The sequence below is a fragment of the Emys orbicularis genome, chromosome 5, assembly GCF_028017835.1.
Source record: "Emys orbicularis isolate rEmyOrb1 chromosome 5, rEmyOrb1.hap1, whole genome shotgun sequence".
NCBI lineage: Eukaryota > Metazoa > Chordata > Testudines > Emydidae > Emys > Emys orbicularis.
The window spans coordinates 43,254,821-43,277,084 of NC_088687.1; the positions used below are offsets into that span (position 1 = coordinate 43,254,821).

General features: G+C 39.1%; 1 protein-coding gene across 1 annotated transcript in view; it reads left to right on the plus strand.

Moving 5' to 3' along the window:
• The window catches only part of BLTP1 (bridge-like lipid transfer protein family member 1), a 242,134-nt gene that overhangs the window by 160,460 nt on the left and 59,410 nt on the right, over positions 1-22,264 (plus strand). The window contains exons 46-55 of the mRNA XM_065404647.1: positions 755-930; positions 1,578-1,753; positions 2,440-3,146; positions 5,481-5,726; positions 6,080-6,173; positions 7,945-7,995; positions 12,042-12,248; positions 12,404-12,642; positions 18,656-18,900; positions 19,920-20,025. Coding sequence (XP_065260719.1) covers positions 755-930; positions 1,578-1,753; positions 2,440-3,146; positions 5,481-5,726; positions 6,080-6,173; positions 7,945-7,995; positions 12,042-12,248; positions 12,404-12,642; positions 18,656-18,900; positions 19,920-20,025 — 2,247 coding nt within the window. The remainder of the gene's footprint in view (positions 1-754; positions 931-1,577; positions 1,754-2,439; positions 3,147-5,480; positions 5,727-6,079; positions 6,174-7,944; positions 7,996-12,041; positions 12,249-12,403; positions 12,643-18,655; positions 18,901-19,919; positions 20,026-22,264) is intronic.

Below are 22,264 nucleotides of genomic sequence, written 5' to 3' on the forward strand. Positions count from 1 at the left end.
AACCAATAGTTATATCAAGGTAAGCAACCATTCTTTTTGTTGAGTTTTCTGTAATAATAAATTGTGTTGTAATAGGATCATTTTCCAAACATGTCCCTCAGGCTCACTAATTCATGGAAGCTTTACATTTTAGGCCAGCAAATCCTATATTTTGATCTGGGTGGGATTTATTTTTATTTTTGCACAAATTTACCAAACTAACTTTCAGTATTTTGATATTTAATAAGAGTATGGTACATTATTTCCCACAAATACTCTGAGGATCAGCTTGTTGACGTTAGCTGTAGATACTTAAATACACTAAATGTCATGGTAACTCAAAGCACTCTTTGAAGAGCTCTTTTCTAATGTTAGCAGCCTAGTAAAAACCTTGACTTGTAATGAGAGAAAGTGGATGAAGTAATATCTTTTTATTGGACTAACTTCTGAAGGTGAGAGAGAGAGAAGCTTTCGAGCCCCACAAAGCTCTTCTGAGGTCAGTAGAAGAAGGACTGAAAAGCTTTAGGTGGCTCAAAAGCTTCTCTCTCTCACCAACAGAAGTTGGTCCAATAAAAGATATTACCTCACCCACCTTGTTTCTCTTAAGATCCTGGGATCAACAAGGCTACAACTTGACTTCTGAGTATTCCACTTGTTTCTACATAACTATCCTTTTTATTATGAGTTTTATTCTTTGTCTAGACAATGTAGACTCACTTAGTGTTATGACTTGCTGTGGTGTTATGGAGTGTTCATACAGGGATTTATTTTGTAGGTGTTGCACCCAATCTTCCTACAATACCCTCTGCTTCCGACTTCAATACAGTTCTGTCTAGTGACCAGAACACTTTGGATGGGACACATTCTCAGCATAGCACCAGTCAGGATGACATTGCAGGTGTAGAAGAGGGTAACCAGGGATTTCCTGCTGTTCAACTTGCAGATGCGCAGGTGGGTATTTAATGAGTTTTGGAGTTTGTTGGGAGGAAAAAAATGTTTGATAAAACGAAGTAAAACGTCAGGCAGTTATATTGTTCTACCTTGCATTGTATCCAACAGTATAACCTTGTGGGGACAGAAGTCCCAAGCAAGGTTTGTGAGAGTCTCCTAATGTTTTCATGAGTGAGCACTAAGAGGGCATTTTCCTTTAAATCTGAAGAGCTAGGGGATTTTTAATAAACTGAATCTGGGTCCTTTGTGTGGAGGGTCTTCCTCTGCAGACTTATTTCCTTGTCCAGTCAGAAAGGGGGCTGCAATTGGATGGAACCCCCTCATCCAGCTTTAAATTTAAAGCAACCAGTAGCTGAGGTAAACATGCTGCATAGGAGTTTTACTGGGCTTTTTGGAATAAATAGGTTCACTACATTTCTTCTCTGTCTAAATCTTGGATTTGTACTTTTTAACAGCAATACAAATTGAATTAAGTTTAAAAGGGAAATCTTTTTTATTTTACAATGTATATAGTGGGCCTATCACAACTATCCTAGATTTATGATAAATAATAATAACAAATTAAAACTCATTTCTGAAGCAAGGAAACAGAAGTATAAGAAATCTCTAGGCAACAGAGCTAATTCAGAGATCTTATATTTTTATAGGTTGTTTTCAAACCTCTTCTGAGCCATACAGGAATTCAGTCTCAAGATGCAGTGCCACTATGCTATAGAATGTATTTCGGAGAGTATCTTTCATTCTCAGGGACTTTGGACTGTCTCAGGGCAGACATTGTTGATTCAGATACAACAAAAGAGAGAAAAAGCAAGAGAGCACGAAGGTATATTATCAAATATTTATTTTTAAATTATATATATGTGTAAGAGTACAGTAATTGCTTTTTTCACCGTTTCAAGTTCGGTTTGACTTTCTGAAACACATCCTCACAGAATGGGAAAACAGTCTTTCATTAAGTTTTAATTTACTTTCACTTGGAAAAGCTACATCCAAAGCATTTTGATATCTTCATATTTCACTTTTAGAAATATAGGTGCAACCTCAGAGATCCAGCTGCTTATGCAGGTTTGAGGTCTACAACAGGAAAGGTTGGAGAGAGGAGCTGGGGCTAAGGGGATGGGAGGTAGAGATGTTAACAGGGTTTAGGATGTTCCAACCCTGTAATGTAATCGTCATTTACTGAATAAAACTATATTACTTCTTGTATGCAAAACTTCTTAGACAAAACTGGATGGTAAAATTGACAAATTACATATCAAACTACACATTTCATAGAATAAAATATTGAACCAAAATGACTCTCGCTTCTATTGTTTCTACTGTAGCCAGTATATTGTATAATATTGGTAAATTGTATAGTAAAAATTAATAAACGATAGCGCAGAGGTGATCTCCTGAAGGAACTGAATGTTGTTTTATTACTAATTTATTGAACTTTTTATATAAAAGCTATTTAATGCTGGCCTTCTCTTTTTAAAAAATCCTTAACTTTTATCTTTTTTCTGTTAGGCAAGGAGCCGTCAATCTTCCCCCACTTGAATTCAAACCGGCATTGATGTTGGAAACTTTTAGCATTAGTGCTGTTGTAATGGAGAAGTCAATGTGTACACCCCAAAACTCCACCAATGCCCTTTCTTTTCATGACCTGAACAAGCGTTACTATAATACTTTTCACTGTAATTTTACAATTTCCTGCCAGTCCATAAGCCAGCACGTAGATATGGCACTGGTTCGGCTTATTCATCAATTCAGTACAATGATAGACGATATTAAAGCCACACAGACGGACATCAAACTTAGCAGATACACTGCTGGGTCAGCCTCTCCAACACCTACCTTTAAAACCCGTAAACATAGAGACTTTCGCTCTTCTGACTTTAGCCGCAGCTCCCGAGGAAGCATCAATGGAGGCAGCAGAGTAAACAATGCAAAGAACAAAAGAACCAATAATGAGAACAATAAAAAAGAATCTCGAAACAAGAATTCTCTGGGGAGATCAGAAAGAAGAACTTCTAAAGTATCCAGGAAGGGTTCAAAGGATGTAGTTGATCACATGACCATCCATATGGATGATTCAGATTCCATTACAGTGTCAGAACAGAGTGAGCCATCTGCAGAGTGCTGGCAAAATATGTATAAACTGCTGAATTTTTATTCACTTATCTCTGATCCAACAGGGATTTTAGAAAAATCGTCTGAAACTTTTGGGCCAACAGGTGAGATGTTTTAGGGTTGAAAATAATTTAATTTACACTGTTTTTTGTAGTACTGGATTCTGATAGAGCAGGGGTGGCCAATCTGTGGCTCCGGAGCTACGTGCGGCTCTTCAGAAGTTAGTATGCGTCTCCTTGTATAGGCACCGACTCCATGGCTGAAGCTACAAGCGCCAACTTTCCAATGTGCTGAGGGGTGCTCACTGCTGTGGGCCCTGCCCCCACTCCACCTCTTCCCACCCTCTCCCCTGAGCCTCCTGTGCCCTCACTCCTCCCCCTCCGCCCCCCCCTTCTCCGAGCCTTCTACACTCCACAAAACAGCTGATCAGGAGTTGTGGGGAGCGAGGGGGAGGCACTAATCAGCGGGGCTGCCGGTGGGCAGGAGGCGCTGGGAGCGGGGTAGGGGGGGAACTGATAGGGGGGCTGCTGACGTATTACTGTGGCTCTCTGGCGATGTACATTGGTAAATTCTGGCTCCTCCTCAGGCTCAGGTTGGCCACCCCTGTGATAGATTTTACAAATGGGAAGATTCTTTCCTAAATGATTTACTAAAAGTTGTCAGTATTTGTGTAGTTCTGCTCAGAAAAATGACTGTAAAATGGAATTATTGAGTTCAGGTTGGCATCTTATTGACTTCCAAACAAAATGTTTCCTGTTTGCAAGTAAACTTCTGATTTGCCAACTCTGCAAACTCCATGTGATATTAGAAAGTCAAGCTAGTTTCATTCTGTTCCAAATTTGATACCAAATTCTGTCATTAGGTACCTGTTCAGCTCAATTGTTTTCAAATTTTGCTCTCTGGTATGCTTGTGCAGCCTTGTTGTCTTCGTTTGGGTTGCACTGTGCAACTGAGGGCAGAATTTGTCTCTATAGTTAAAACTTAGTTAACAATTCTGTTGATCAGGTGAGAACAGGGTAGACTCCAGCTTGCTTTCCCATAGATGTTTTAGCTTTGCAAGGCTGATGCAAGTGCTTCTTTTTTACTAAAGTGAGTAGGTATAACGCTCTTAATACAAAGAAGGAACAGAAGTTGAGTAAGGAGGTCATTTTTACTCCGGGCTTGGGGTGAAGTCCCATTTCAGATAGTCTCATGTTACACACATACTGTGTGAAAAAGGATTAGGTTAATGCACTACAGAACTTTTAGTGTACAGGATCCACACAGGCCAGTTAGTGTGCGACACATTGGTGCAAACTAGAATTTACACCCCATTGGTGCGTACTGACACCCTGTATAGATGAGCCCTCAGTCACTTCAGAGAGAAAAACTTCAGAACCTTTGTAAAAGTCTAAATTTAAGAAAAGATGGTGAAATACTTGCTCCATTGATATCAAACTATTATTGACTTAATTGGGGACAGCATTTCTCCCAGTGCTTTTGAAGTTGGGTGATCTTCCCATGTATACTGCAGTATATTTGAACACTGAGCACAACAAAGTGAATTAAGAATTGAGTATTGGCCTTATGTCTAAATTACTTTTTGTTGATGAACATTTATTATTGAATTATATAGCATCAGAAATGTGTTTGGCACTTCAAGTTATAGGTCATAAACTTTTATATTGCATTTTGTAAAAAAAAAAAATATTTAAAATATAAAACCTAAAAGCAGGAGAAAGTGTTATATTGATGTCAGTGCTTCCACTAGATATGGAGGAAGTGAGGGAAATCCATTTAATTGACAAATGATAATATCCATAATTCTCTACATGTAAATTCCATTATTACATTTCTTTTACTGTTATGTTTAAAGTGTTTAAAAGGAAACTTTTCCTCCAAAACTAAATTATTAGAACTTTCTGGCCATTAAACTAACCAGAAATATTAAGGAAATCTAATTAAAGATGAAATATTCCAAGGGGGCAAATTTCTCCTGTTTTTTGTTGTTTTTTGGGGGGGGTGGGGGGAAGAGGGTTACCTGTCTAAAATCACTCACACCACTTTGTAAGTGGAGGGAGCTATGCCTAATAACTAGTCACAATGGCTGCTAGTCATTATGAAAGCTGTTATGTGGCCAAATAGTCATGCCAGTGTATTAAATCCTCATTCTAGGCTGTAACGTTCAGCAAATATTTTTAGTTCAAAGGGATCAGCAATTGTTAGCAGTACAATATGAAATCATCTGTAGTTATATTTATTATTTTATCATTAGTGTCTTGGTTTTTGCTCAGTTGTGACAATGTTACTGGACTGATGTGAGTGACATACCAATGGTTAGCCAGAACATTGCCTTCTTATACAGCAAAGATTCCTAGTTTCAAATACAAATTTAAATAGATTTCACAATAGATAATTTACTCAAGTTCTCACTGAATAATTGGTATATATTTGTGCAGGTGTTCGGAGTCCTACTGAACCTGCATGTAGAGTTGTGTTTGAGAATGAACAGGACAATAGCAGCTTGAGCAAGACACAGAGGAAACGCAGTCTGGTTACTTCCGAACCTCAGCACGTGACTCTAATAGTCTTTGGGATAGGCATGGTGAATCGCACACACCTTGAAGCAGATATTGGTGGACTAACAATGGAATCGGAGCTGAAGAGGATTCATGGAAGTTTCACACTAAAAGAAAAAATGAAAGGTGGTGTAGTAACTTTTTGCTTTTCTTTCACTTAGTAAACATCTTCCAGCAAGGCAATAGCAGATGTGTGTAAAAATCCCTAAATGTTACATAAGCAATATTTTATGTAAACTTATTTAAAACTTCAATAAACTGAAATATAATGAAAATACTTTTAGAAAATGAAAGTGTAGCTTACATTTTTGCAACTTTTCTTCACCAGATAGTGTTTAAATGTGAGACTATTTAATACAATTATCAAACATTGTGACATTTACATTAGCTTGTACTGTATTTTGGCAAGTAATTGACATATATGGAAGTATTTTACTGTATTACAGTATTTCTAAAGTATTTTCTCTTTCCTCTTAAAGATGTTCTGCACCAAAAGATGACTGAGACTTGTGCCACTGCTCATATAGGTGGTGTTAACATTGTTCTGCTGGAGGGAATTACACCAAATATCCAGTGAGTGTGAAGCCAAAAACAATTTAAAAATAACAAAAACACATTTGTATAGAAATGGAGTGTCAGCTGTATGTACAGAGAAATATATGGGACTTACTGTGGAGGCCGGGGCCCTGATCTTATAATGAGGTCTGAATCCTTGCACAGTCCCTTTTAAGTCAGTAGAGCTCTATGGGCAGCCATGTAGAGCTCATTGTTGGAATGGGCCTCAAGTGTGGCCCCTAAAACTAATTTTCTCACACACACACACACACACACACACACACACACACACACACACACACACACACACGAGAGACAGAGAAGGTTTTTTTAACTAAAGCATACTTTTTTTCTTTCTTTCATGACAGCATTTATAGTGAGAGCCATTTTTCTTGCCCAGACAATATACAGTGCAAACATTTGTATTTGGAGTAAATCCTGCTTGCATTACATAAATAATTCCATAAAAGTTAATGAGACTACTCATGTGAGTACAATGAGCAGTATTTGGGCTATGGTGAACGTACAGTCATCTATAACTATGGCCCCAATCAGTTAAACACTTAGGCATGTACTTAACTATACAGATATGAATACTCCTGTGGACTTCAGTAGGTCTACGCCCATTAGCAAAGGGTATGTGCAGAAGAGTTTGCAGGATCAGTGCCTAAGTAAATGAATGGTTGGATTGTGAAAAATGCTAGGAAATAGATCCATTGAATACAAATATTTTTTTCACAAAATCATAGCTTTCTTGAGCAATTTTCTCCTGCTTTGTGTACACACAGTGACTCAATGACATTACGTGTATCTGTAGTTATTTCTATAATGTTTATAATAATTACTTTTTAAAAGTTTAGAGATTTCCCTGAATGATACATAGAGGTTCTTAAATCAGAGTATTTAATCTTTTAATGCTGATTCTTCCCATATGAGATCTTCTTGCTTCATAAAGGATGAATTTTTTGACCTCTCATGTTGCATGGTCTTTTAAATTACTTTACTTCTATAAGGTCTGTTCTTTACCCCATACAACTGACAAATTTTTAAAATATCACCTTTTAAGAATGAACATCTAGAATGACTTGCTCAATATCCATGTAATTTGCTCTTCTGCTATGTTCACAAACTCAGGTTAGAAGTGCATGCTTATTTTTCTTACTTCCTTTCCATTTGGATCTCTTTATTTTTGAGTTGCAGAGCACTACAAATAAAATTAAAATTCTTCATAATGTAAATCACTTTCATGCTGTTTCTCAATGTTAGTTGGGTAACCCTCAGTATGCTACTTTGGCCTTTAAAATGTGCATAATGATGAGATGGCTAAGGAGGCTGTCTCATGTGAAAAGTCACTCATGTCTCCGTTTTAAAAATAATTCTTGTCCAGTTCTCTATAAATTCTAACTAAATATTGTAATATTGTTTTCTGTACTAAAACCCCCTACTATTGATATTGTCCATAGCCAAATTGCTAAATGTACATACATATTTAACAAGTGTAGATAAAAGCTCTAAACTGTAAGCCATGTAATACTTTAGAAGGTGGCTGAAATTCATGTTTCTGTTCAATGCAGTGTCTCTGATCTTGCACACAGAAAAATAGGGATGCAACAAAATGGGAAAAATTACTAAAGTTTCTAAAAATCATAGTGTCAACTTGTTAAATTTTAATATATTTTTAGATAATTTGTCATATTCTGGGTTACGAGTATTTAACTAATTTTGCATGAATGTTTATTCTTTATTTGCTTTTTGTTTTTCTTGCTTTCTCTTCAATCTTCATCTGTAGACTGGAGGATTTTCCTACATCTCCAACAAGCACAGCCAAACAAGAGTTTCTGTATGTCATATTATTATGTTTAATGGACTTGCAATTAACATTGTGCCGTGTAGTTAAAGGCTGCATTATTACTGTGTTTGAGTGTAGCCAGTTGTTGCTTCAGAACATTCTAGCTTACCAAACAATAGACTCTGAATTAGTTAGTATGGTCCACTAATTATATATTAAGAAAATTTATGGGCGTTCATTGAACAGTCTACCCTTTTGCCCAATTGTGTGCACGGTGCTATAGTTGCTGAAGAACTAGACTGGTTTTAATAACTATTAAAGCCTAATTCTTTGGCTGTTCTTTACGCTGCTATTATATGTTTTAATGATATGAAATGGTGCTGATCCAGGTAAAGAGAACAGGTTAATTAGACCATTCTTAGCCCACTGTGGGCCTGCTCTTATTGACTGCAGTCACATAACTCTTTTTAACTTCACTATGGGCTCTTTGTCTTTACTTACTTTATTCTTGCATATAATAATTAAATAATATTTGAAACTATAAGTACACACATTAGTTATCGTTAAAAGATACTGTTCTATTTAAAACTTACAGCACTTCCAAATCCACTCCCTAACTTCCACATGTACAGGGGACCCTGTGCCCGTGGGTCTCCCCCTCCCATATAGAAATGGACTATGTTGTCTTCATGTTCACTTCCTCGCTTTCCCCTGTCCTCAGACCCAAAGAAGGTCTTCCACAACTCTGGGACTTCACACCAAGAAAAAAGGTTGGGGGTGGGAAGTAGGATAGTGGTCAAACCTGTAAGTTTCTGTCCCTCATTGACTCTGCAGACATCAGGGCAAAAATGTAAATATGGGCAGAAACTATGCCCCCTACTTGGTGGGGAGTCCCTTCTTACCACTGATCAACCCCACATACCTTTGCGGGGATTCTGGGGCAACTCCATATGCAGAAGTCTGGGGATGTGAGGGGTGGGGATAATGCTGTGGAATACAGATATGGCATGGAGCCTCCATGTAGATAACAGCTGGCCTGCTGCTGAATTCTCCTTTCTAATTTCCCCCAAGTTCTGTGGGGTTTGGGGGCTGGCACTGTAGCCTGTTTGATGGTAGGGAAACCCTTCCAATCTTTTCCCTCTTCCTCCTTCTCCCATCTAGTTCTTCCTCAGCCCAGTGTAACTGGTTCAGGAAGTACTGCGGAATGGAACCTTGCAGCAATTTTCTCCCCTTCAGCCTACTTCCACAGGTTTTCCCATAGAGCTATGAGTTCCTGTTTGCCAAATCACTTTCCAGCTGTTCCCTTTTAGAATGACAATCTATAGATCTGATCCAATACCACAAAAACTACTACTTGAATGAATTCTTTGGTGAATAGCTTCAGTGTTTGTTTAGTAACATTTGAATAATATTGAGCTAGCTCTAGTGCTATATACATTTTTTTGTTAGATGTATAATGCATGTTAAGTATGAATAGAATGGTGTTTTAAGTGTTCTGAACACCTGCTTTCCATGTTGGCAGCATCTTAGAGCAGACACTTATAGTAAGATACTTTAATTAAATGAAAAATTAAGTACTTGCCCAGGAAGCACGGTTAACCTAGTTGTTAGATATAAAGGAAGTCTAGATTTGTGAGTTTTGAGCTTCAAGTCTGGAACCAATGAAATGTGGGTTTCTATCATTTAATTTAATTACATTGGATCTGTATTTGTTTTTGTGCTTCTTCCCTCCCCCCCCCCTGCCCTTCTGGTACATTAGCTTAATGCTTTTCTTTAAATTGTATTAGAAATACTGCTCATGTTTCAGCACCAAGACAGGGTGTGCATTCAGATGTTTCAGCACCAAGACAGGGTGTGCATTCAGATGTTGTTTTTAAACTGGGAATTTTTTTATCATAGAATCGAACAGTGAATATTTTAATGCTGACTATGACACTTACTTTTTCAGCAAATTGTGTAGTGGATGATTGTGTTGGTGTCTTGGCATAGATTGGGGAAACTGTTTCATTGTTCCTTCATGCTGAAAGTTATACTGATGATGATTGAACAGCTAGTTGAATCAATTTTTTGAAACATTGATGTAAGGAATGTATTATGGGCTGACTCACAGCTAGTTGCCTTATGGTGCTGGAGGTTGAGTGGTTGAGGGAAAGACATAGGTATGGAACGTAATTCTGCCCCCCTGTTAATTTCTGCTTGGAATGAGATGTATGGGAACGCTAACATAAACAGAGTGGTATTATTTTGTATTGGCCCATATGTGTGTTATATTTTTTTAATTTTTTAAAAGCTAGAACAAAACACACATACCCACTTTTGAAGGAAGCATATTTGCCTAATACTGTTCTGAAAACATTAATGAACAAATTGGGACTTTTCCTCCTTGGAAATGTGTCTTCCACATTTCTGTGAGAGCACTTTATAATAAAATTAAACAACCCTCTCTACCCCTGAATTTTAATCAATGACGATCTGGTTCCCTTAAAGCTGCTGCCTTCCTTCTAGCCATGGGATCCTGAACAAGAACTTCTTTCAACTCCCAGCAATATCTATTCTTAATCTGTTAAGCTAGTGTTAGAACAGATGTTTGGAAGGCCTGTGATTGAATTAGTGTGACACAGTTCTCTCCTGCTATGAGCAGAAAAAACACTGCCTTTGTTGTACTCCCACCTCTTGGGTTCTTTGAGCTAGCTAGGCCTTGGGCATAGTGTTGGAGAATAACACTTGAAATAACTTTTAATTACTTTAACATTAACCCTGTGAAGATAATTACATAAATACTGTGAGATCAGGTTGCCCAAAAATTAAATTCCATTTTTCCTCTTAACTTTATCATTATAATGTTAATACTGTGAAGAATATTAGTTATACCCCTGAGAGGAAATTGCTGCTCAAATCATCTGAGCTGAAAGTTGAAAATTTAATTCTATACTAATTGGCAAACTATGTTGCTAATATATTGCCTCTTCTAAATTATATTCCTATCATATGTATTAAACCATAATAGTGTAAGCCAGGGGTAGGCAACCTATGGCACGCGTGCCAAAGGCGGCATGCGAGCTGATTTTCAGTGGCACTCACACTGACCAGGTCCTGGCCACTGGTCTGGGGGGCTCTGCATTTTAATTTAATTTTAAATGAAGCTTCTTAAACATTTTAAAAACCTTACTTGCTTTACATACAATAGTTTAGTTATATATTATAGACTTATAGAAAGAGACCTTCTAAAAACGTTAAAATGTATTACTGGCACGCAAAACCTTAAATTAGAGTGAATAAATGAAGACTTGGCACACCACTTCTGAAAGGTTGCTGACCCCTGGTGTAAGCCATAGTACTTGAAATCTTGTCTGAGTAAAATTCCAATAACTGACCACAAAGATGAGAAATACTCATGGATTTGTTATTCTTTATAGCATGGTTGTTGAAGATGAAAAACACTGTTAGAATTACAAACACATAGTGCAATTGTGTTTCTTTCACAGCTGTATTATATGATGACACCTTTGAAATTAGTGTAGTTTGAAGTTTACATTTGTGAAGTTAGGGCCATTTAAACTTGAATATTCCTACACCAAAAAAGCAAATAGTTTGCTACATATTAACTACAAATTGAGACAGAATCTTGTCCAGTAGTCTAGTAGTTGTTAAAATAAAGTCTCTCTGAGGAGCTGTCACTATAGAAGATTGTTTAAAATTCTTGAGAAAAAATGAGGATGAAATAGGTGATACAGAATCACAATTGTGTTCAGTGTGTGTATAGTGTGTGTATGCAGTCTATTGTGTGTAATCGCAAATTATCTTATATTTCATTTTTATAATAGTTGAATGGACATTTTGCTATGCATGCCTTATAATTTTGTTAAATATAATAAACTGCATAAATTGGATAGTTGATACAGCATGTACTGCATCTGCGTGTGCATAAATAGAAACTAAGTAGGCATGTATATAGTTTCTAAATTGCTAATACAAGTGTGTTCATCTTAATACTTGATAATTCAGCTAATTTGTTGTTGAAAAGCTATATGAATGTATATATTTTTAAAAAATATTTTGGAAAAAGGATGCAAATAACATATTTTGTTGTTTGTTAGAACTGTAGTCAAATGCAGTATTGCCAAATCACAGGCTCTTTATAGTGCCCAAAGAGGATTGAAAACAAATAATGCTGCAGTGTTGAAAGTGGGAGCTATCAGCATCAACATTCCTCAACACCCTGCCACTCTACACAGCATGATGGTGCGCAGTTCTCACCAGCTTTCCAAACAGATTTCAGACCTCATCAGACAACCATCAACAGCGTAAGTTTTGCTTTATTTGCCATCCTGTATGGACCTGTCTTATTTTCTATCCTCTTACGGGCTAATGCTGCTCTGTGGGAGAATCAGGCCAATACTGTATAATGAATACGTTAGGATATCTAATAGTTGTTTCTGGTATCTCTTCTTCTAAATAGACCACAGCCTGCAAAAGAAGATGTTGCAACTCCATTGCCCTCTGAAAAGACACCAACAAGTGTTAATCAGACTCCAGTTGAAACCAATGAATTTCCACAACTGCCAGAAGGCTTAGAGAAGAAGCCCATAGTTCTTAAGTTCAGTGCCATGATAGATGGTATAGCTATTGGAGCAGCACTCTTGCCATCTCTAAAAGCAGAATATAAGATGGGAAGAATGAGAAGTCATGGAATGACAGGTAACCATAGGCGCTAACTCCGTGGGTTCTCCAGGGCTGGAGCACTCACGGAAAAATATTAGCGGGTACTTAGCACCCACCGGTAGCCAAGTCCCCTCCCCCCCACTCCCACCTGCCGGTGGCTCTGCCAATCAGTTCCTCCACCTCCCGTCTGCAGCGGATCAACTGTTGCACAGCGTGCAGGAGGCAGTGGGAGGGAGAGGGAGGAGCGGGATGGGGTGCGCTCGGGGGAGGGGGCGGAACGAGGCGGAGTAGGGGCAGGAAGAGGCAGGGCAGAGTGGGGATTTGGGGGAAGGGGTGGAGTAGGGACGAGACCTGGGACTGAGTCGGGGTTGAGCACACACAGGGACAGTTGGAAGCCAGGGCTTGTGCAGGTAACAGTACTCCATGAAACTTTGAAAAGATCACGGTCACTTTTTAACATTAATTTCACTAGAAAAGATCAAATGTGGCATTATGGATTCCTATTCAGTTATGGTAATAATACTTTTTTAATCCTTTGTTCGTCCTTGGGGCTATGAATTTTCATGAACAGATTAGTATGAGAGAATTTATATTAATAAGGAACCAGAATACAGTAAAAATCAATCCTGCAGATATGACTATTTAGTGTATTAAAATAAAATAGGAGGCTAATTCTAGCAGATTTTGTTATAATGAATAATTTGCACAAGGCAGAGGCCAATGAGGACAGATACAAAGATCTGGAATTTTTGACCAAGTGGCTGCAACTTCATTAATTCCATAACAGGATAATTTCTCGGGCAACCTGTCCTAGCAGCAGTGAAACCAGGAAGAACATCAATTCACCTGCCTTCTCCCTGTAGGTTGAGCATATCCTGAGCATCACTGTCCCAGGTCTTAACTCCCTATCATAGTTTGTTTTACCCCAAGGTCTATCATTGGTTGCAACCTAGAACAGCCTACTGCCTAGGAACCCCCGGTCTCATAGTGATGGCTCAGGTTTGCCCACAAATCCAACCTCTTTTCCTGAGGAAAATTGTGTTGATGTCTAATTCTTAAAGGAAGAGTGGAGGCGTCCCAAACCCACCCAGGCTCTGATTTTGGGAGAACCAATCACAACCAGTATCTGCCTTGGTGAGGTTTGAAACCCCTGCTGCCAGGACCTACTAGCCAAAGCTGTGATTCTGTGAAATAAAAAGCATATTAATAAACCAAACAGAATTCATGCTGATTTATCAAAAAACACTGCTGTGTACACTAACTGCAAACTGACCACATAAGTCATTGGAGCACCCATGCCAACAAACTGCAAAAATCTTTAGTGGTGTTATTCAGGGTTTTCAGAACCCAAAGCAGCGGTAACTTAACTGTTTCTCTCCAGGCAGTGTCAGGAATAAATCAATGCGGACACAACTCCTCTGTCTGATAAATGATTGATTGATAACCAGAGTGCTTTTACCTAAAACTACTCTTTTATTAGGTCTCAAGCACACACAACCATATATGCTATAGCTATAGGTTCAGAGCATCCCAAACGTTATAGTTACCCAAAGTCTGAGATGGTTTTGAGTAATCAACAGCCAGGCTTTTAGGGGTTAGCTCCTAGCCCAAAGAAAAGCTTCCTCTGACTGCTCCAAGATGTATTGTTTTGCTTAATCTTTTATAGCTAACTTAAACAAAGTACATAACTCGTAGTGACTTCTAGTAGGTCACCATAGTAACCCTTAGGGGACCACCAGTTCTCCTATCATCTCTTATCAAAACATTTCTAGTCATAATAACAATAAAACTTATATGCAAGATCACTTTACACCAAGGCCAGCTGTCCAAACATTCCTTCCATTCTTATGGTACATTACATCAGGGGTTCTCAAACTGGGGGTTGGGACCCCTCAGGGGGTCACAAGGTTATTACATGGGGGGTCACAAGCTGTCAGCCTCCACCCCAAACGCTTTGCATCCAGCATTTATTATAATGTTAAATATATAAAAAAGTGTTTTTAATTTATAATGGGGGGGTTGCACTCAGAGGCTTGCTATTTGAAAGGGGTCACTAATACAAAAGTTTGAGAACCACTGCATTACATGATACATCTCTAACCCATCCTCCAATTCATATTAGCAAAACTGCAAACATGCAGCTATTTGGACATGCCTCTCAAAGTCCTAAAAATTATTCCTAGCAATGTGGTATTTGGTTTTCAGCTAGCAATGGCTGGACTGCAGTAATTTCAAGTTCTGGGGTAACGGTGCCAACATAAAGTGACTGCAAAGACATCCATGAAATTCCCCATGATTCTCCATGTTGTCAGTGATGGATGCTGTCAGTACCTGGACACACATCCACACGATTGCTGCAGTCCATAATCTGCAAACCAAAACAAACCGCAGATGTACTCATACCTTCCACTAATAACCACAAAGCAGGAGAGGGAGGATATGATTTGTGGTGCAGGAAGTTGCCCTCTTCTGCCTTCCATCTTAATACCAACTGCCCTGTACCCCAGCCAGCCTGCCCAAAAGCCTGTTGAAGGCACCAGGACTATCCAATGAGAGCTCACTGTGGACATCTAAAGTTTGGAAAAGACATTTTTACTGGTGACCATTTTACAGATGAAGATTGATAATCCTTCTCTGAATCAGGCAGAGAGAATATTTGAATCCACATCTCCTACTGCCCAGGGTATTGTGTTGACTCACCACCGCAGCACCTCCTGCTGGCCGTCCTGGGAATTACGTCGGAGTTGCCAGTGTGCCCTCCTCAGGTGGTGTCTTGACCATCGTCACTCCTGTCTCATATCCAGGACCCGTGTCGCTCCCCAGACCACGTCATCCTTCTGGACACAGCCTTCTGTGCCCCACTCAGTTCTTTCCCCCCTTCCGGGGGACCGACAGTCCTCAGTCCAACCACTTGCCTCAGTGGCAATCTGCAGTCCAGGTTCTAGCCACTCATCTCAGTGACAGACTGCAGTCCATACACTGGCCACTCCCCTCCTCCAACTCTGCCGTCTCCTTCCCTGGGCCACTTCCCCACCGCCCCAGCACCTCCTCTGCCCATGTATCAGGGCCTCAGTTTGGCAGCCGTCAGCCTGGAGCTTTCTCATACTCTGCTGACCCTGCCCAGCACTACTCTGTCCATGGGGCTACAGCCCTCTAAGCAGCCAGTCCTCCTCCCTCAAACTTCAGGGAGTGACTGCCTCTGCTCTGCTCAGCAACTCCTTCTTATATGGGCCAGTGTGGCCCTGATTGGCTCCTCCAATAAACCTTCCCCTAATTGGCTGGCACTCCAAGCCTTTTCCTTATTTGCTGCCTCCTGCGCAATCTCCCCAGGGTTGTGCCTATTGCTACCCCTCATGATGGATTCTAAGCAGTCGGATTTGAAACCCTGCCCATCCTGTGACTGCCTCATCCCCCTCATAAATGGACAGAGTTGATGATTTTTCTGCTTGGGACAGAGCCACATCCTGGACAGGTGTTGTGTGTGCCAGTTGTCTCCTTGAAGATTCTCAAGCCCAGGTACACTTGGCTCAAATTACAGTTGTTAGAGAAGTCCATGCTTTTGACCTTGAGGAGATGCTAACAGTTACACTGGAGTCAAATCATTTTTGGTCAACACTTCCACCAAAATCTGAGGCCAGAGAGAGAAAGGAACTGAAGAATGGCACCAGCAGCCTCAACACTGACTATCTCGGAATTGCCAACTTCAGCACCAACAGGTCTGGCACCTAGTCCCCTGACACCGAAGAGTAACTACAAGAGGCGAGGCAGAATGGAGTACAAACATAGTTCCAAGCATTATGTGGACTCCACATGCCATCTCCAAAGACAAAGCCTCCAAACTCTGTATGATTTCCAAATTGGAGGAGGCCAGTCCTGGTCAGTCAGTGTGGCACATGGGGATGAAGGCCCAGTGCTGACCTTGGTACTGGGCACGGCAACTGGCACCCGTAGCTGAACCTGTCAAGGCTTAGAGTTACACCTCCATGGAAGACACACATTCCACACCAAAGCAGTGGCTGGCACTGAGGCCTACATCACTCTTTGGCCTTCCGTTTGAGGAAGCATAACTCTCATCATCTTCTTTGACCTACTCATTCTCACTGTCTCAGGTAGAGATCACTCTCACCTACCATCAGAGAGTGACCCTAGGCAGGGTTCAGGAGGCTATCCATTTTGAGCCCCACCACTGGGGAGATGTGAATGGCACTGGATCAGACAACATCAACCCAGTCAGTACCTCTGTAGCATACTGCTCTATCCATATTGGCCATACTAGGAACCACTGTTGCATATGTCCCAGAGCAGATCCACCTCCCACACATAAAAGAGGAAATCCTACTCCCCAGCAGCATCAATAGCTGGCCACCCAGAGACTGACATCAGCATTCAGGAGTAGGCAATAATGGAGGGAGAGTAACAACATCAATCCCTATATAAGGAATCATCATCATTGCCAGATGAAGCGGTGGCAATTGTCCCAGTGCCTATGGTTGATGACTTTATGGCTTTCCAGGACCTCCTGTCCTAAATCGCAGAGACCCTGGATGTTGAAAACAGAAATCCAGGAGAGGTCTCTTAAGCTCTTTGATATACTGAGGTCAACAAACCCTGGTCATGTTTGTCTTCATGATCAACAAAGACATATTTACGCTAGTAAAGGGTCTGTGGTAGACCTCTGCCATTCTGCCCCCCACAGCTAAGTGAGTGGAAGAGAGGTACCAGGTGCTTCCAAAGCACTTTGAACACTTGTGCACACACCCAAATGCTGGGTCTCTGATCATGTTGGCAGTCCAAGAAAAGTCTGGGGCACAAAAGAACCCCGAAAAAAGCTCAACTTCTTCAGGATATATTCCTCCACCTCATTGCAACTCTGCATTACAGATTACCTGGCCATGTTCGCATCCATGTCCGCTTGTAGAGCTGTTCTGGCCACCATTTAGCCTTCTTATGCTCTCTGTCAGTTTCTTCCTGTTTTTCTGTAGGATTTTGAACAAGAAGGGGGAGGCTTTCCCAGACGAGTAAATTACATACAAAGGAGGACATCCTTCTACTCCCAGAGCAGACAGCCTGAATGTCCTCCAAGGAGAAAACCATGATGCTCCAGGAGATAGCCATCATTGTTCTTTGTTCACCATGCACCGTCACTGTCAGCAGGTGTGATGGGAGTATTTGGCTCTAACGTGGCTCCCATCAAAAGCCTACCAGCACTTTAAGGAACTGTCTTGCCCCTCTCCAACACTCTTGGTCTACTGTCACAACAGACAAGTGGGTATTGGACATTTTGCCCATGGCAACCCTATTAATTTCCACACTTTACCCTATATGTACCCCCCCATCCAGTTGCTCTTCAGACACCTTTCTCACAAGAGCCTGTTGCAAAACACAGTGGCCTTAGAGGGAATATCTCAGGAGTAAAGAGAAGAAGACCCTTCTGCTCATAATATTTCCTTATCTCAAAGAAAACAGGGGCCTTTGTCATTTCCTAGACCTGAGGAGACTGAATAAATACATACACCACCTCAGATTCAAGATGGTAACACTTACCTCAATCATTCCAGCCAAGCTGCGCACTTCCACATAGCCATCCACTTGGCCCATAGGAAGTACTTGAGATTCACAATGGAGCCAAATCACTACCAGTACAAGGTATTGCCATTTGGACTTTCCACAGCACCAAGAGTTTTTAAAAAATACCTAGGGAGTGGTAGTATATAGAGTTTTGTGGTCCCTGATGAGTTGAAACTGTTCTGAATGGATGAGGTTGTTTTAAGTTTATTTTCACAGGTTATCAGTACAGCTACAGAGTTGGATTGTTTGACTACCTTAACTATGCATTTACATAATTACAAACATTTGGGTTTTTTTTAATTTAATTAGGTTAAAAACCCAAGAAATTGAGAATTAATTGTTGATAGCCCTTACACTACTGTGCTCTCAATCTTAACTCCAGTTTGAGCTTTCATTTGGTTCCACTAATTTTCTTAACTTTTTCAAGTTTGAAATATTCTTTCTTAGACAACATTATACCCACATTTCTCTTTCTTTACAGGTGCTCAAACAAGGTTTACATTTGAACTTCCAAATCACAGATTGCGGTTTACATCAAAAGTTTCTGCCACTGATATGTCTACCATTCCTCCTTCAGCAAGTCTTAATCTTCCTCCTGTCACTATGTCAGGCAAATATGTCATGGAGGAACATGACACCTACTCAGATCAAATATGGAGTATAGATGAGCTACCAACTAAACAGGGCTATTATGTACAAGGGAACTATTTACGTTGCGTGGCTGAGGTAGGCATTGAAGACTGCCAATTTCTTTAAGTTACTTCAATTAAGTTTCATACAGTATTTTTATATATGCATGTTTGGCATGCTCCCTAAAACTCCTTGGTTGATATTTGCCCTCATATTTGAGACTTCTGATGATCTGTATGCTTCTCAGAGAACTCCAACATGCTGCTGTCTTTTTGTACTTCCCAATCTAACCTTTGCTTCTTTCTGCTTCAAGACAGACCTTACTAGTGCAGAGATTGAGCCTTGGTTTGAATTTACTCTAAATGTGTAAAAGAGGTTCTGATTAGTAACAGAATTGTGTTTCTATTTGCCATTTAAAATTTGACTAAATTTACTTCCTAATATTCAAGTTTTTTACCAAACTTGTTTTTAATAAAGTTTAAAGAATACAAAGCATGATAACAGTTCTTAGAAAATGTAGAAATAATATTTCTTAAAGCATATAATCAGAGTTCAGAGTTAATAACTAGGTTTATCAGGTATTGCACATATCAGCAGTGGTTTTCTTCTATAGCATTTAGAGTAAAGGACCTTGGGAGTCAGGACACGTGGCTTCTGTTCCCAGTTCTATTAACGATTTACTATATGACACTAAACAATTCATTTAACTTGCTTGTGCCTTAGTTAAACCTTCTGTAAAGCTGGTAAAATTATACCTACCATTTTACCGTTACAAAAAAGCTGAATGAGCTTTGCGATTCTCTGTTTTTGATAATTCAATACTGGTATTCTGCCTATGCTCCCATTATAGTAGTCGACATAATGCACTTTCCCCCTTATTTATTGTCATTTGCTTATAATCAAAAAATATACTAGAGAAAACTGTTCCACATACAGTGGCCACAATTAAAAAATCATTGTTTACTAACAATAATTACATCAATGAATCTGAGAGGATGTGCCATTGTTATGCTGTATTCTGATGCAGTCAGTACTTAAAACATTATTGCATTGACCACAGCTATCACACCTATATTTTAAAATTTTACAAAAATAATCTTCATATTTTCTGGCAGGTTGGTTCCTTTGAACATAATCTCACAACTGACCTTCTAAATCATTTAGTGTTTGTACAAAAAGTGTTCATGAAGGAAGTCAACGAAGTCATACAGAAGGTGTCAGGTAAGATGAACTCCCTGAGGATTTCACTAAAATTTTAGCTTTAAGACTTTTGGTGCTGCCTAACATATCTGCAATATCTATCTGTCCCTGTATCAGGTTCTTATGTCACCAAGAACTCCACCATTTTCTGGTTCCACTGTAGCACAGAAATTGTTTCAGAGGCCAGCAACACATGGAAAAGAAGTTTGGTTAGGTAGAATTTGGCTTTGGAGAACATTGTAGGTGACATTGTTAATCTCTTTCTTGAGTCACTGGAGCTTCTGTGTCACATATGAGAACTCTGTGCAAGGGTGCTGTCTATTAATTGCAAAAGTAATTCTACCAAACAATCCACAGAATGTGAGCATCTGTCAGTAATATTGCTTTCTGTCCAGTCAGATCAGCTTGCAGCTTTGTGAAAGTTTGCAAAAGAAAAATAGCATTCACTACAAAAAGGTAGTGGAGGATTTTTGCAAAGCTATATGGACGGACATTTGGTCAGGGTAGAATGGTAAAATTTGTTGTTTGTGGTAGAGTGGATAGAAAAATTAGTTTCAGCACCACATTTGTTCTTATTACATAAAATACTGTTTTTAGTAAATTATGCTTATTGGGTAACAAAAGTGTACTAAAACAGATCCTTAGTTGGCATAGCTCCATTGATTTTCTTGGGCTATATCAATTTACCAGCTGAGGATCCTACCGCATGATTGAAGATGAAAAGCAAATGTGAATGTAACCATATAGTGACAGTTTATCAGAGAAGTGTTTAAATTTAGTGAAGGAAAGCTTATTTTTTCCAAAGGCTGAAAGAAATAACATGAATTGATCTGACATGAACCATCAATGAGGAAACCTGAGAGCAAGTCATTATATATGAATCGGATTAATATTTCTTGTAGAGAAAAGTTATGGGAAAATACATCCTATTAGAACATTACATATTTCTGTAAGACACTTGCTTAAATTGGAGATATTAACTACAGTAATAAATGGGAAATGGGTAGAGAAGTGATCTGAATAAAAACAAGTCCAAAAGCCTAATACACAAGTATAAATTAAAGTGGCACAGAAGATTTTTTTTAAAATGTGACTAAATTAAGAATTGATGAAAAAACAAATTCAAGAACTGCATGAGAAAAAAGAAAAGGAAAGAGAATTACATAAATAAAATCTAAGCTGTCTGTTGAAGAATCTAGAGGCCAGGTAAAAAGCCAAAATAAAACCATCAGGCGAATAAAAGGAATAGAAGGTCCATAAACAGCAGTGTAGAGGGCTTGTATGTCTGTGGAAAATAATCTTACAAAGAATAGGTAAATGAAGAGTCCAAAAGAGCTAAAATTTACAAATAGCTGTTTTTAATGTACTTTTTTAGTTTAGTTTTGTTGGGTCTTTTTTTTTTAGAAAGCTTTAAGGAAAATATAGAGGCTATTATGAAGCAAGCAGACATGTTATCAGAAAAAATAGTTGCAAAGACCCAGAACAAAAGGTAACAAGCAAAATAATGACTGAGTGTCTGACAGCTGAATATATATAAATCTATAGGTCCAGATGAGATTACCTCAAGAGAGTTTAAAGATCTAGTGGAGAAATCTCAGAACCTCTGAAAAGAAATAAATCATGCAAGTCAGGAGCGGTATCAGAGGACAGGGGAAAAAAATGTGGTACATATCTTTAAGAAGGGTGGGAAGGAAGAACCAGAAAAATCATCAGCCTGATGTTTATTCCAGGCAAAATATCTTGGCATATAATAATCAGTGTGAGAACATCTGGAAGAAAAAGCTTTAATAATGATCATTATTCCATTAAAATAGCTTCACAGAGAAACTTAGAATATTAAAATGAGAAGGCTTTATTAGGTGCCATTGTATCACTTCTCTGTTTTCACTGATGTTCAGTATCCTCCCAGTTTACTGTCATCTGTGAATTTCATTAACATGCTGTTTGTTGAGTCTTGTAGATTGTAAGTGAAGCTGTTCCAAACCAATCAAAAGTCTCTTAAAAACATTATTATTACTATAATAGTTTTTCGTATTGCTGTAAATTGCAAGGCCCTAATCAGGGCTAGGCAAACATAACAAAAAGATGGTCCTCGCCATTAAAGACCTTGCAGTCAGAATAACTTAAGTAAATTACTTGAATGTTACAGTAAATGTAATAAGTGAATGCAGTGGCTGTGGTTTCTCCATAGTATTTTAAGGCATTCATTTTCGTGGCACATTATAAACTTTAAAATAATTAGAGGAATACCAATTAGATA